Source organism: Glossina fuscipes, unplaced genomic scaffold (genome assembly GCF_014805625.2).
Source record: "Glossina fuscipes isolate IAEA_lab_2018 unplaced genomic scaffold, Yale_Gfus_2 222, whole genome shotgun sequence".
Lineage (NCBI taxonomy): Eukaryota > Metazoa > Arthropoda > Insecta > Diptera > Glossinidae > Glossina > Glossina fuscipes.
The window spans coordinates 2,190,085-2,204,911 of record NW_023998565.1 but is presented as its reverse complement, the minus strand read 5'-3'; the positions used below and the strand labels follow the sequence as shown (position 1 = coordinate 2,204,911).

The following is a 14,827-nucleotide window of genomic DNA, read 5'->3' as shown; positions in this document are numbered from 1 at the left end:
ATTACATTTCTTTTAGTACATTAAATAAAAGTTCAATTCCAAAATGCCTTAAATTCCAATTTTTTAAATATAAAAATTCAAAAAATACACTCACTTGCACTCAAATGCATCACAGGAATAGGACTATACGCAAACAAATTTTGCAACAAAAGTCAGGTTGTTGTTCTTGATTGATGCAAAATTCTTTAATTTTTTAAATTCAACTTTCTACTTCCGCTTCTTTGATTTTGTTTTACACAAATTATATTTTTGTTCAAAATCTTTGCATGAATTATTCTTCTTCACACACTTACCTCCACAAGACTGTTCTACTTGACGAAAAAACCCGTTAGCTGGTTTTTTTTGGCATTTGACAAAACAAAACACCACGTCTTGACAACAGAGATGCATTCAAAAGATGGTGGTAACGTCGCGGTTAACGTAAAACAGACAACAGTCTGCGCTCAACAAAGTATATGAAAGACTAGAGCGGTCAATACAATAGTCAATACATTCACATTGGTCAATTTCAAATTGTTTAGCATCGTTGCCAAAATACTGGCTAACTGTTATCAGTTGATTATGATCAGAAAGGCGTATCTGTTGTCAACAAAGTTCTTACGAATAGATACCCAAATATGGCGACAATACTTATTCGGATGTATTGAGATTGTTAAAATAATTAAAAAACCTTTTGTTTCTGTTTTTGTTCTCTTTCATAGTATAAAAATAGAGATTTATCATTATAAAAATAATTAAACCACTTTTTAACATAATTTTTAATATTATTTTTTAACATAGAATGAGACTTTCGATATAGACACTAAAAATTTATAAAAATCGCCCTCGACGTCACGTTTGAATTTTTTTTCAACAAGTGCCGTTAAAATACCCTATAAGAAATTAATTTGACTCCAAGGTGCATCTCTGGCTCCCCCTAGCGACTTAAACGTTGTTGTGCACTAAGTAACGATAGCCCGAAAAGAGCGATAGTAAAATTTCTCATAAGTAATTACCTTCTAACATTCATATTTAAAATAATAAAATATAGAAACCGTGGGATGGTAATTCTTCTAAAGTTATCTCTTTTCTTTACATTCCGAAACATAGATGTTGCGCTTTAGACCGCACTTTGTCCTAAAAATGAAACGACTTGGCATATAAGCCTCGAATATATATAAACTTTGACTGCCTACACAGCGCAAGTTTATAAACTCACTCTTAGAAAGTCAAAAAATCTTTTTGGTTTCACTGAAGTACTATGTCTTCTTTAATTGAATTAATGTAACATTTAATAAGCCAAAATTTAGTTACGACAGATATGTCATAAAACTGCAACCCGCCCGCGACAATGTTGCTGTATTTGCTTATGTCATTTTTTACGTTCTAATTTTTCTTTTGGCTTCACATAATTGCACTAGTAAATTTATCGGAGTTCGATAAGTCGAAATCGTTTTTACATTTAAGAAATATGTCAATATGTAGTACAAAACATATCAACAGTGGACAATAAAAATATTTAAATTGATAACTATGTGTATGGAGTGGAAGCTAGTAGATTTTTTTAAATTATGTCACGTAAATACTCCGAATAAAAACCTAAGGAATAATGAGTTGATAGCAGTTTGCCACAATGGAACATATAATATATTTTGCGACAGTAAAAGCGGAATCTATGTATTTTCAACAGATTGGGATTGCAAATATTTCAACACAGCCAACGAGTCCGTCGATTGCTGTACAATAACTGAAACAAATTTTTTCATAATGCTCGAGCAAAGTCTTGTGACTCATAATATAAATTTGAAAATATATAACTTAAACAAAATATTTAAAGGAGAACAAGTACAACTCGTTGGAATAGCGCAATTGGAGTGCTGTCATGAAGTCACCGTTTTGAAGGCATTTATGACTGACTCCTACCTATTTATTGCAATCGGCCTTGATAAAGGTAATGTTCTACTTCATGATGCAAATGTATCACGCGATATGACTACAAATTTTCGTAAATTGCACGTGTGCACACGACCTATTAAGGGGATCGATTTTTTCTTGTCAAACTATGATGAAACCAATATGTTCGTTTGCACAGATGGAGGTATATTCTGCTTTTCATTGTCCAAAAATAAGCGGGAATTGAAAGTTGTATTAGACAATGAGTCGGCATTGGTGCACTGTTGCACTGTACAAGCATTACAAAACGAACATTATTTTGTAGTCGGACGAGATGATGCTCTTTATTGTTATACTGCGGATGGCAGAGGACCTTGTTATGCGATTGACGGACGAAAGAAGATTTTGAAGTCGTTTGGAAAATATTTGATTGTCGTCTTGGAACAAAGTAAACCAAAACCAATGTCATATTCTAGTCGCTTAGTGATAATTGACATCGAAAACAAAATTATAGTGTTCAGTCAGGAAATAGAGACGGTTGAAGCTGTGTTACCAAAAGATTGCTACGCCAATTGTTACATTGTTCTCAAAAACAAAAGCGTTCTCACACTGAGGGAACGGCAAATTAAAACCAAATTGCGCCTTTTACTCGATAAAAGCTTGTACGATTTCGCATTTCAACTTCTTAATTCTTTAGATTTAAATTCCAGAACCTTGGCAGATATTTATGTCAGATACGGTGATTGCATGTTACTGCGCGGAGATATCAACAAAGCAGTAGCAATGTATATTCATACAATTGGCGAAGTGTTGCCTTTTAAAATTATTATGAAATTGATAGATTTAAAGTATAAGGAGCACTTGATTAAATACTTGCAAGCGGTAACGAAAACCAAATATGGCAGCCAGGATCATGAGGAACTTTTGCGCAATTGTTATAAACGTCTTAATCTTCCAGTAAAGGTTAAAAACCTTTTTGAATTAAATTTACAAAAGAACGATCAAATAGGTTATCTTGTCATTAATAGAGAAGTTTCAAATTTAAATGCTTTAAGCAAGGTAGTATTTGATATGGATAAGAAAGAAGTTTTCAACTTTTTCAAAAAATACGCTGGGTCTTTAATAATTCAGTATCCCAAAGATGTCCACGAAGCTATCACAACTCTCAGTTTAAAAATGTCCTGCGAGCCTATCATCCAATACCTACTTCCTATTTTCCTTAAAGATGATGAATGTTGTCTAAAGCTTCTACACATGTCCAGTTCCAACGGAAATCTTAAAGCCATATATAGTATTTGGCTAGAGCTGCTTTTACGTAAGTGGCAATGTTCAGAAATTGATGTTTCTAAAGTGCTCGATTTTTTTCAAGTTTACAAAGAATATTTGATAGACGCAGATGTACTTATCATATGTAGGCAATACAAATTCTGGAAAGGAATTATGTTGATGCACGATAAAGACGATTTAAATTTTTTGAAGATTCAATACTTTTTAAGGAATTACAACGACCCTACAGAACACAAATTAGATATTATGGCATTTAATCGATATCACGAGTTATGGTTGCATGTTCTAAGCAAAAAGAATGTTTCTTTCAGACAACCTTTTGAATTTACCAATATTATATTTAAAGCCTTAGTTCGTTCTAGTGTGGATAACACATTGAAAAGTATTAAATGTCTTTCGACTAACACAAATTTTTCCGTTGCCCACGTAAATGATATTTTCACACAGGATAGGATACCAGACTTATTTCCAAATAGCAAACTTAAACACATCTTAATCGCTTTAAATTTGAAATTAGGTGAATTAAAAAATTTATTGGCAGATTTTCTTAAAAAACCAATTGAATTTCGTGGTAGTGTATGTGAAATATGTAAGCAGCCTATTAAATTGCCTATAGTGCAGTTTCTATGTGAACATACGTTCCACAAAGCGTGCCTTAATTCCTATCCAGAAAGAAACGAATGCATCAGCTGTCTTCCAGCAGCCACTGTGAAATCCACTAAGCGAAGGCCTTTAAGTGAAGAGTTATTAGATGATGGTAATGGGGGTTTGAAAACCGTTGCGTGTGCTATACAAGAAGGCATATTTTACAAAAATGATATTGAAGACAAAACAAATCCTATGAAGTGGATCTGGAAAAATGATGACAATTATATGCATAACCGTTCTATTAACACTAATAACACTAACGTCAAAATGACGAATCCTTTCCAAGATATGACGAGAATCGCAGATAAAGAGTATGATACAAATTTAAATCCATTTAATGAAAATTAATTTTTGTTAAGAATATAAATAATTCACGTGTAAAAATTATGCAAATATAACAACATAATTATATTTTTATCTTTAAAGTTTTTGAATTAAAAGTGTTTTAGTGGCCTAATATTTTTATCGCATAATCTAATATTCTTCCTTTTTTTTTATTACCAACCGTGAACCTAGCTTTACTTAAAGAGAGCTCAATGTGCAAATTAAAACCTAATCTTTGGTCGAATAGAAACTAAATCGACGAACGAATTGACGTTTTCCTACTGTTGTGGGCCTATGAAATACTCAGTACGGAATGACTTCTTTCTTAAGGAAGTAAGGTTCTTGCATTTTTTGAAGCTGATAGGGGAGGGAAGAAAACAATTTAACATCGTTAGCGTATATTAAGATCTGGCTGGATTTAATCACGGAGGGGAGATCATGAATGTATAAATTAAATAAAAGGGATCCTGATTGGCTACCTTGAGAGATGCCAGGCGTCAACCAATTTTCATCCAAGGTAATGAAGTTAGACAGAACGCTGAATAATCTCTTATGCAGATACCAACTTATCCATTTCGCTAAGTAGAAAGGGAAGCCAGAGGACTGGAATTTGAAGGTCAATAAATTATGGTTAACTAAGTTAAAAGCTTTGCTAAAATTAATATATGATATATCTGTGCGAGAGCCACTAGAAAAAGACTTGAAAATAAGACAAGTAAACTCTAAGAGATTCGTGACAGTAGATTTTTCTTTTCGAAAGCCGTGCTGAAATGGGCAAATGTAAGATTTAATAGCAAAACCTAGATGCTGAGTAGCAATTCGTTCAGACCATTTTGGGTAAGACACTCAACTTCGCAGTGCCTCTGTAGCTCTCCACGTGTTGTTTATTTCCATATTTGTGAATTGGAATAAGGAAACTACTCTTCCAACACAAACAGAAAAATGCGTGATTTCAAGGAATGGTTAAAAATCGTTGGAATAGTACCACATAGTGTGCCAGAGCGTGTTTCAGGCATACATGATAGAATACCGTCAGGCCCAGGCGCAGAATTATATTTTAGAGAACTTGCCCCATCATTTTCTGGAATGATCAAATTAGGAATCAGAAGCGTGCTAGATATCCGACACGGATATTTGACAGTTGAATCGGAATTAGCAGTTGAAAATTTTCGTCGGAAGTATTCAGCGAAGAGATTCGAGACTACAATATCGTCAGAGCACTCAGCGCCATTGAAAGAAACATGCGTGGGATATATGGCGGTTTTTCTTCCGGAGTTGACAAATTTAAAAAAATATTTCGGATTAACAAGCACGAAGGATTTTATCACAAGCATACCGCGGGAAGATTCGGGAAACTTGAAATTGACTGCCTTCATTTTCATTTCGTGGTCGCAAATTTAGGAAGAAATATTTAGATTTATGTATAAAAGAAAGTTGCTAATTTACAAAAATTCAAATTACCTCCATTTCGTTAAGGCTGTGTTTCCTATTCTGATTAATCCAAATTCTTAATTTTTCGCTGGCTTTGAAAAGCATACCTGCGCTTCATCAACCATCTAATCGCTGTAATAAATAGCAAAAATATTATAATGATAGTTTATTGTAAAACCAAAAGTTTAATTGCTTATTACCCACTCACTGCCCTAAATTCAAGGCATCTAATATACGTAATTTTGAGATAGCCCTTATCTACGTCGATAACTAATATTCCTTTCTTTATGCTCTCATGTTGTAAACAACGCCACAGCGCGTAACTCCCCACTTGACTGGAATTGTCAGGCGGGTAATCATATTCATTATCGCCAGGAATTTAATCAGGTGCCATCGTCGCCAGCTTTCCAATACTTTCCTTAAAATTTTCCATTACAAGGCATTAATTACTGAGAGAGGCGTAAAAAGATCAATTACTTGTTGCCTTGACTACCAAATTTCTGGTAAAATCACACCCACGTATCGTCTACACGATACATTGGATTCAATCCGCAGAAAATTTTGCTCCCAACTCTTGTCAAATCTCTAATAGAACAGGTAATAACGGGCCTTGTGCAGCACTTATGGCGAGATCGCTGCAGGCCAGCCATTGATAACCCATGAAGTCAACATTTCTAAATTCATGGCTAAGCCGGCGATACGTACTCCATTCAGTAATTTATAACATCGTTTATGCCCTGTGTCGGAGAAGAAGGAAAATATGTCTGTCCTTCCGTTGTAATGTTGGAAGTAGCGTACGGGCGAGCAATGTCAACATTAATTGCTTGCAACTTGACTTGGCCCATTTCATTTGTCAAAACAGCTTGACCATTATTCCTTAGTACTGGACAAAAACGGCCGTAGGCCTGATACAAATTTTCACATGACATGTGTACAAATCAGTTGTCGTGGTGCTGTGAGCAGACGGACAGACCGATGCGCTTAAATCCATTTACAATTTGATGTTTATCAAGAATACATATACATTATGGGGTGTCTGAGGCTTCCTTCCGAGCGTTGCAAGTGTTTTGCCAAAATGAACATAACCCTCATCCTTCGGTGATGGATATAAAAGGATGTCTCATTCGAAACAATTGTCTAACGATAAGCACTACTTCCATCGCTAAGCATTACTTCCATCTCTTAAGCAGAATATGAGTTTTGTGCAGGATTGCATAGTTGGGAGCTATAATCCCTTACCGTAAGACTATATATTGTTCGATGCTAAACAGTTACCTGATTTAATTATTGATATACGAAAACAAGTTAAAGGAGAGTGAAGTTCCCGTATGTATAAAAAAAGTGACAGGGTATTGACATTGTAAATAAAAAAAGAGCTCTTTAACATACTGAAAATTCTTATAACAGCTAACGGTGGTAATTTCTTAACCGATTATTTATTTATTTTATTCATAGTACAGTACACAATACCGTACTTGTGGAATCTGGGCGGTTTATTTACCGTATATGTGGAATCTGGACGGTTTAACTTGTGGAATCTGGGCGCTCAGGTGGACGCAATTTTTATACGTGCGACAGCTGTTAATAAACAAACACATTTTCAATTATTGAAAATTGTAAATACATGTGGACGCTTACTCGCAGATGTTGTTATCACCGTAAAAATGCGAAAACCTCCTTGAATAGACAATAAGTGAACGACTGCGACCAGCCTTGAGGCGAGTAGTGTAGCACTTTCCAGTTAAATGCTGCCTAAGTTTCCTGAGCGTAGTTTTCCACAAGGAAACGAATATAATTACGCTGAAAACTTCTTAATTTTGGCAAACGTTTGGACTCGTTGTTCGTCCCAATTTCATCAGTTGTTGCTGGTACAGTGTAATTGGTTAAAGACATTACTTTCCGCTGGAACTCCTCATACCGCCATTCATATCAATTTTTCTCAGAAAGTAATGAAAAACCGTTTGCAAATATTAGAAATAACGTACTTACTCGATTTAAAGTAGTGTCTCGCTCGTCCCGTGGTGATCCCTTCTTGTGCGTCGCTGTTACCCTTGTTCTTTTCTTCAATGAACGAGCATAAAAGGAAGTTAAAATACATTTTCCTGGAAATGTACACATTGGGGAACATCTTTAATTTAACTCGACATTTAAAAACAAATTTTACTTACTTTTACAATTGTTTCTTTTAGCATTTGAACCAGAACACCGATTAGAGGAATGAAAACAGCGTGGTTTTGATTTGACCTGATTTATTCATCTAACTCATTTAATAAGAAATAAGTTACTTACATACTAAAATAAAGGCATATAAGCTATATACGTGAGAAAGAAAATTGTTTATCCATGTCAAAATTTGATCATCATCATCAACATCTTAATTCCGACAAAACACGTTAACTTATATATGAACAGCATCGCAAATCGTTGTTCGCAGACTATTTTTAATATAACGTAGTTTTGCTTACGACTATTTTGGCTGCTCTGCATCAAAGCATAGACTTATTTACCTCAATCACCAATTTAGGATTAACAAGCAGCGTGGACTTTGTCAATTGAAAGTATCTCCAATAACATTGCATTGGTGGTTGAGGTAATTAAATCTATGCCATGCAGCGGAATATGCAAAATAGTTGTAAGCAGAACCACTTTTCATATATATTTTTAAAAGTATGTTTTTCCTATTTTTGTAATATTTAAATGTCTTGTTTAACCATGGTAGGCACTTGCTTCGAGGGCATGGTTACTTGATCGGAACGGATGCATAATATATGTTGGCGGAACTTCGATCTGCCACGTTAAAGTAGTTTAAGGGATCATCTTGCCTGTAATAAAGGAAATACCAATTGCGGGATGATACGGATACTCAGATAAACTAAAATGTGGAAAGCGATTTACAACTATTTACGGGAAGTTGGCAAAGCAAAGATCGAGTAGTCTGCCACTATGTCTGCAATATTTATATTGTTACAGCTTTTTTAGTGTTTATGTATATTCATTCCTCATAAGAATGCAGTTATTAATATTTCCTATTTGAGATAAGAAGACGTAAAAAAAAAATAAAAACAAAAAAAAAAAATATATATATATATATGTATTCACAGTTTATTTTATAAACAAAACATTTCTTTTATTTTAGTATAGAATTATTTTTTTTTATACCTATCACTGAAGGAAGGAGGTCTACTCATTTTGCTTTTTCATAATACATGTAACACCCAAATCTCAACTAGAGTCCACATTTGTTTACACTTCTCAATAATTGAACATGTGTTTGTATAAAAATTCAAATTCGGTAAAAACATTGAAAGTTTTTGCACGCAGGCTGGTGTTGAAAATGGGCCACATTGGTCATAGCACAAGCATGCCACGGAACTGAACCCAACTCCTTTTTTTTAACAAAAATTTTTGGAATTTTTTTACTTTTCACTAAAGTTTTATGCCTATTTATAATAAAGCAGACAAGACAGAATATTTAAAACTACTTCGTAAATTCCTCATATAAAAATATATTATATGCCTAAAAATGGATTAATTTTAAGATGAATAAAATAGACACTGCGATTAGTTTTTTCTTAACAATACAAGCGATATGGATGTCAAATAAAAGAACTTGGATAGTTGAATGCGTAAAGCAAAGGGTGGGTATGCGAGATTCAGCCCCCGCCCAATACAACTTTCTTACTTGTTTTGTTTTATTCATTTTTCTCCATTTCATGCACCAGCCCAAAACTTATTTGCTTTTACATCAATTTTCTTATCGCCGGTTTTCATATACTTGTAATTTACATTTACGTTGATTTCTTTCGCTCCACTTCTTTGTTTTTGTTTACATCAAATGTTTTATTTTCTTTTACAAAATAATTTAGTTAATCAGCTTTCCATCGTGCTTTCTACTTGGAAGTTATTAACACGAAAAACGGATTACCGCGTCATTGTACTACATGAGAACTAGCAAATTGGTTTTGTTCAGAAATATAACAAGAAGAAAAAGGTGAAAGAATAAACAAAAAGCATTTATTTCAAATTTAAAAGCTGTTTAGCCAATTCTATATTTCTTAAGATATTATTCTTACCTCTTCTTTTTATATTACAACATAAGGAATTTCAATTCATACTTCATATTATTTTCCAGGAAGTGGTAAAGGAAACAAAGGCGATTTATTTTCAATTTGTCAGATTGTTTGTTTAAAGTATATTAAAGAATACTTTTCAAATAAAGGATCTCCGATGACGTCATAAAATTTTTTTGAATTGTTTGTTTTAATTATTTGATTTCACACTACTTTTGCTATCATAACTTTTGTGTTGATTTATTTCTTCTTGCTACCACAGCATGTGCTGATTATCTCCGTACATAAATTTGTTTACAACTACTTGGTGACAGTATAATCGAAGCTCCATTGCGGCCAATCTGTTTGGCATTAATTACATACATACATATGGTGTTAACTAGGTTTTGTCAGCACTTCTGCCCCAGTTTCAGTGATAAGGATAGTATGATCAAACTGTGCTGTTCTTGCACCGTCCAACGTTGTTGCTGCCCAGCCGTTCTTTTCAATTTCCACCTCAGGACCTCCGAAAGTCAAAATCGGTATAACTCTTTTGCTTTGCTGTTTTGTGATAGCAAATGCTATTGATTTCTTATCGATATTGTGCTAACAATGTCAATGATTAGATAGTATGGTTGTATAATATACAATACTTTCCTTTAACGTCATACCACCCGCTGCATGGCACCGGGAAAATTGTTTTCTCAAGTAAAAAAAAAAAAAAAAAAAAAACTATTAATACATCATATGGTTGCAATTTCTAATGCTACTTCTTACTAAACTGTAAAATGCGGCCCATGGAAATAAGTACCTATTCCGTATCCTATAAATGCGGGAATGACAATTAACCCTATTTCTTTGCAAAATTTGTTAATGTAGTATTACAGCATTAAATTCTACATTAGGCCGGCATAAGCTTATGCAATCATTCAAGCACTCTTCGGTGGTTTTCACCAAATAACAACCCTCTTCATCAACATTACCCACTAGAGGAGTTTTCGAACAATATCCATGATAGCCACCATAATAGACACTAATATCAACATTAACAATGTCGCCATCCATTAGACACCGATCATCAGGAATGCCATGGCAAGCGAAGCTTATTCTCACATGCACGCAAACACCTGTTGAATTATTGAGAATCATTTTCAGTTTTACACGCTTACTCTCCTACATGACCAAATTTTTATACGCTTATTCTCGTACATGGCCAAATTTTTATACAGATACTTGAACAATTATTGAGAATCATTTTCAGTTTTATACGCTTACTCTCCTACATGGCCAAATTTTTATACGCTTATTCTCGTACATGGCAAAATTTTTATACAAATATTGGAACAATTATTCAACAAATGGTCCCATTTCAGAGTTTCGACCACATAGGAGGTACGAGAAACGCTCTTTCAGAATTGGCAAAACCGGCTTGGGAAAAATGACTGGTGTTTTGCATTGGTATTGGTTGTTTAAAGCCGCTTTTCTCCAGAAATCATGTAGGAAAGCAATAAAGAAGTTCATATTACATAAACTAAAAGCAATTCATTCCAAAAAAAAAAAAAAAATTAAATTTATTACGCAATGAAAATGGAGTTAAAAAGTACCGCATACAAAAACTTGATAACAAGCGTGCACGTTTACTATGGATTAGACAAAAAATGCTATCATCAGAAGATATGTCAAATGACACATTTTATTGTTGCATACATAAGTTTCTCTAAGACGACGTAAAAATTTGAATTAAAAAATGGATATTCTTGAAATTTAAGAACGAAAACTCGTGTAAAAAAGAGCGTTTGTTCTTATTGGTGAACACTGCTTTTTGTAAATCGGTTAAGAGAAAGAGAGGATGTACTGGCTTTAACACGCTTACAAGCACACAACAGAATTCTTCACTTTTTGTAAGAATTCTTATAAAAATATCAAATCCGGTGCATATGAAACTAATGACACGAATGACAATGGATCGTTATTCTCAAATTTGAGTGGAAACCATGGCCACCAATTAATAAATCGTTCACTGCTACTGATCAAACGGAGCATCACATTATCATACGATTTACGAAAAATTGATTAGTTTCCTTAAACTAATCATCACTTTATTTCTCCTTTTATATATCAGTTAAAATTATAAAAGGGTATTTACAAAAATGAATTTGATTCTAAGTCAGCTCGCCGAAACTTCGCGTCTGAAAGTGTTACTTTAAAATCATGGAGGTTCGTATAGCCGAGTCTTTCACGCAAGATTTCAGCAATTTCCTCTTCAGTTAATATTATATTATAACTCTTGCGGCGTTGTTGAATTAATCTAGATATAAAATTAACAGCTGTCGTATTTTAGGTGTTGTTCGCAGTTTTACAAATTGTAATTACTTACAGTGCACGATTTTTAAATAAACGATCACAATATGTACATTTGGTGAAATTACGACAGCAGTTACCTACATGTTGTGCAAAACTTTTCAGCTTGGATGGTCGTTCAAAATATTTGGTAGCTCTCTATAACTAATATTAGTCGAACATGCCTAAGTTGCTGTTGCTTTTTGTTAATTTGTTCATTCCACTCCTTTTTGTCTTTACTGCTTTGCGATTGTCCTCTTAATCTCCTCTTGTTTCCAAACGTTTGCCTTATTCAGGCTAAAACTGCTTTGGCTAACCATCTAGCAAACAAGATGAAAGTGTCAATTGCTCGTGGTCTTCGCTTCAATAATGTTAAGCATGCCAGTAATTATGGAATGGCCCAGTCAATTGAGGAATATGGTCGTGTTGCATTTGTGATAAAAATGGCCGCCGAAATGTACAATAAAGCCTAATCAACGAAACAATCATCGCTTTAGCACCAGAAAGCCTGAATTATTAAGCAAACTATAAGTGATAATATCAATGCAGCCCCGGTGAAATTGGAGTAATTATAGTAATAATAATCAAGTGATGAGGTCAAAATCCGTAAACTTTCTTCATTATTCTGGGTTATTTGTTATCGAATAAATTTCATTTGATCTCCGCAACATCCATTCAGTTTTCCGATATTTTTATTCCACTTCCGACAGGTAGACGGAGAGACAAGTTTAACTCGATTCAAAAAGTGTAATAAAAGGTAGGTCAATCTCCAGTCCTTCTTGGTGTTGCGAACATCCGCTCAAACGCACATTTGGTGTAGGACACAATAGAATATATACTTTTATGTACGGTTACTTATACTTACATTTTTCCATTTTTGTGTATTTCTCATGCGACCTGCCATCGAGTTAAAATTTCCAGCCAGTTCCTCCCACAGCTTTTTCAACTGCTTTGGATTTGCTGAACTTATCTTATTTTGTAATAGTTCGGGGTGTTTGTCAACAAACGCCAAATATTCCAATTGCTCCTGTGTGCATATTCGATAGCTATTTGCCTCTATTGTGATGTTATTTATCTCTTGTTTAACGTTATGTATTTGTGGTGTGTAGTCATGTGTATCCTGTGTGATGTTATATATCTTTTGCTTTATATTGTTTGATTCTGTCTGCGCTGTATTCGCCATTTCGTTTATATCTACGACATTTAAAACGCACTATAATATAAAATGAAAGCAAGTGTCATTTAACCAATTTCGCACTCGAGGGCTCCGGAGCCGAGCAATTTAAAATTGGTCTTCAATCTCGAGGGCTCCGCTACGTTAGTAACATAAAAACAAAAACAAATCGTAAAAACTAGAATTCCGGTGTTTCGCTGTTGGTGACAAATGACGGTCACGGCTCGCGCTCATAACATTTGTGTTCATAAAGAATTAGAAAAATAATAACATACAGCGATGACTTTTCTTTTAATGCTTACGTCAAACTCACATCTGAATATGACCTTTTCACTAAAATCGCTTCGAGTTGCTGTTAATACGAACGAAAAAAAACTTCGGGTGCAAAGGGTTAATTACTCTCATAAGTTGCCAAATTTATAAGAAGCAATTGTATATAGCAGACTCGTTCATCGCCTTTTGAGAGCCTTTTTTTAACATTGAACATTACATTTTTGCATGAGTATTAGATTCTATTACTGAATCTTACATGTATAATATATAAGCATAATATAATATAAATATTTACAACCTCAAAAATGCATGGCACGTACATACGGATTGACCGATCATACCTATCATGACCTAACTGTTCTCACGCTAAAGTGAATACCAGGGGAGTAATCATGTAAGCAAAAGACAACGAAGGCCACAGTCACAAATAAAATGTAATCATGTTTTCAATTTGTTGGTGATTGTCGCCAAACTTAACAAATACGGTGAGCTGTAAAAAAAAATTAAAGTGCCAAAAAATCACTTTATTCTAATGCTTTTTCAGGTCATAGTGAATACCACATAGATTCTTGGCTGATGACATCTTACTGAATTTCGGCGAGTCCCCTAAAAAAAGAATACAACGAAATCCGTTGCAAGACGAGAAACATTATTATAAATAATATTAGAATATCTAGCATTCCTAAAATCGAACTATATGTAGGCATTTATGTAGGTTGCTGGCGAATTCTACTGAAAGAGCGCAAGAGCTGCTACAGCCTAAAGAAGCTGGGAAGTGCCGCAAATGTTTGTAGGGCGCTGCACAATAATTGTGTCCACTAGAAAATCGAAGCAGATCATTTGATACTCCAGCACCGCCGACCTATGAAGATGATGCCGTTGATATTTGTGTGGAGGCTCTTTAATCTCTTTTAGTTGAAAAAAAACTTTTTATATATTGGCAATTGAAGGTGGATTTCTGGTAAATCGATTGCGTTCATTTTAATATTCAAATTCATTTATCGTTTTATGGCCTAAAACAAATTCTACATAATTTTCTCTTCTTTTTTTGATATATAAAAGCGTAAAATAGATCAGGGCTATAAATGAAAGTATATCCAGATTTTATCACAAAATCATCTGAGCAGTTTCAGGATAATAAAAACAAAATGAAAAACATGCCGAGCACATCATAATTAACAACTAACAACAATTCAGTAACATCCGCTCTAGAGATTAGCCCAGAACTTTGACATCAAGGTATGGCTGTATAGGAATTATTGATTTACGGGGTTATAAAAACTCTTAAAAATACGATTAGACAAGACAAAATAAAAATATAACTACGATAATTTAAAAAAATACTTCAACAGTTTTAATGAAGGTAGTTAGCTGCTTAAGATCAGTTATATTGCGAGGACGAAAGATTTCCACCATTTCAACCATTTTT

General features: G+C 34.0%; 2 protein-coding genes, 2 long non-coding RNA genes and 1 pseudogene across 4 annotated transcripts; 2 read left to right on the top strand and 3 right to left on the bottom strand.

Moving 5' to 3' along the window:
• The first annotated feature begins 1,423 nt into the window (after window positions 1-1,423).
• Window positions 1,424-4,197, top strand: LOC119642366 (vacuolar protein sorting-associated protein 11 homolog). The gene has a single exon (XM_038041503.1). The coding sequence runs from the start codon at window positions 1,513-1,515 to the stop codon at window positions 4,153-4,155; it is 2,643 nt and encodes an 880-aa protein (XP_037897431.1). The 5' UTR covers window positions 1,424-1,512; the 3' UTR covers window positions 4,156-4,197.
• A 670-nt stretch (window positions 4,198-4,867) lies between these two features.
• On the bottom strand, window positions 4,868-7,001 carry LOC119642367. Its single transcript, XM_038041504.1, has 3 exons — window positions 5,763-7,001; window positions 5,593-5,694; window positions 4,868-5,501 (listed from the first exon to the last, which is right to left on the bottom strand). The coding sequence occupies exons 2-3, from the start codon at window positions 5,665-5,667 to the stop codon at window positions 5,049-5,051; spliced, it is 528 nt and encodes a 175-aa protein (XP_037897432.1). The 5' UTR covers window positions 5,668-5,694; window positions 5,763-7,001; the 3' UTR covers window positions 4,868-5,048.
• Window positions 7,002-7,024: 23 nt separating this feature from the next.
• On the bottom strand, window positions 7,025-7,919 carry LOC119642368. The gene is made up of 2 exons (XR_005248020.1): window positions 7,201-7,919; window positions 7,025-7,140 (listed from the first exon to the last, which is right to left on the bottom strand). It is a non-coding gene; the product is annotated as an uncharacterized LOC119642368 (long non-coding RNA).
• A 1,866-nt stretch (window positions 7,920-9,785) lies between these two features.
• Window positions 9,786-10,760, bottom strand: LOC119642449 (annotated as a pseudogene).
• Window positions 10,761-13,769: 3,009 nt separating this feature from the next.
• Window positions 13,770-14,552, top strand: LOC119642417. Its single transcript, XR_005248048.1, has 3 exons — window positions 13,770-13,883; window positions 13,943-14,359; window positions 14,461-14,552. It is a non-coding gene; the product is annotated as an uncharacterized LOC119642417 (long non-coding RNA).
• Window positions 14,553-14,827: the final 275 nt, after the last annotated feature.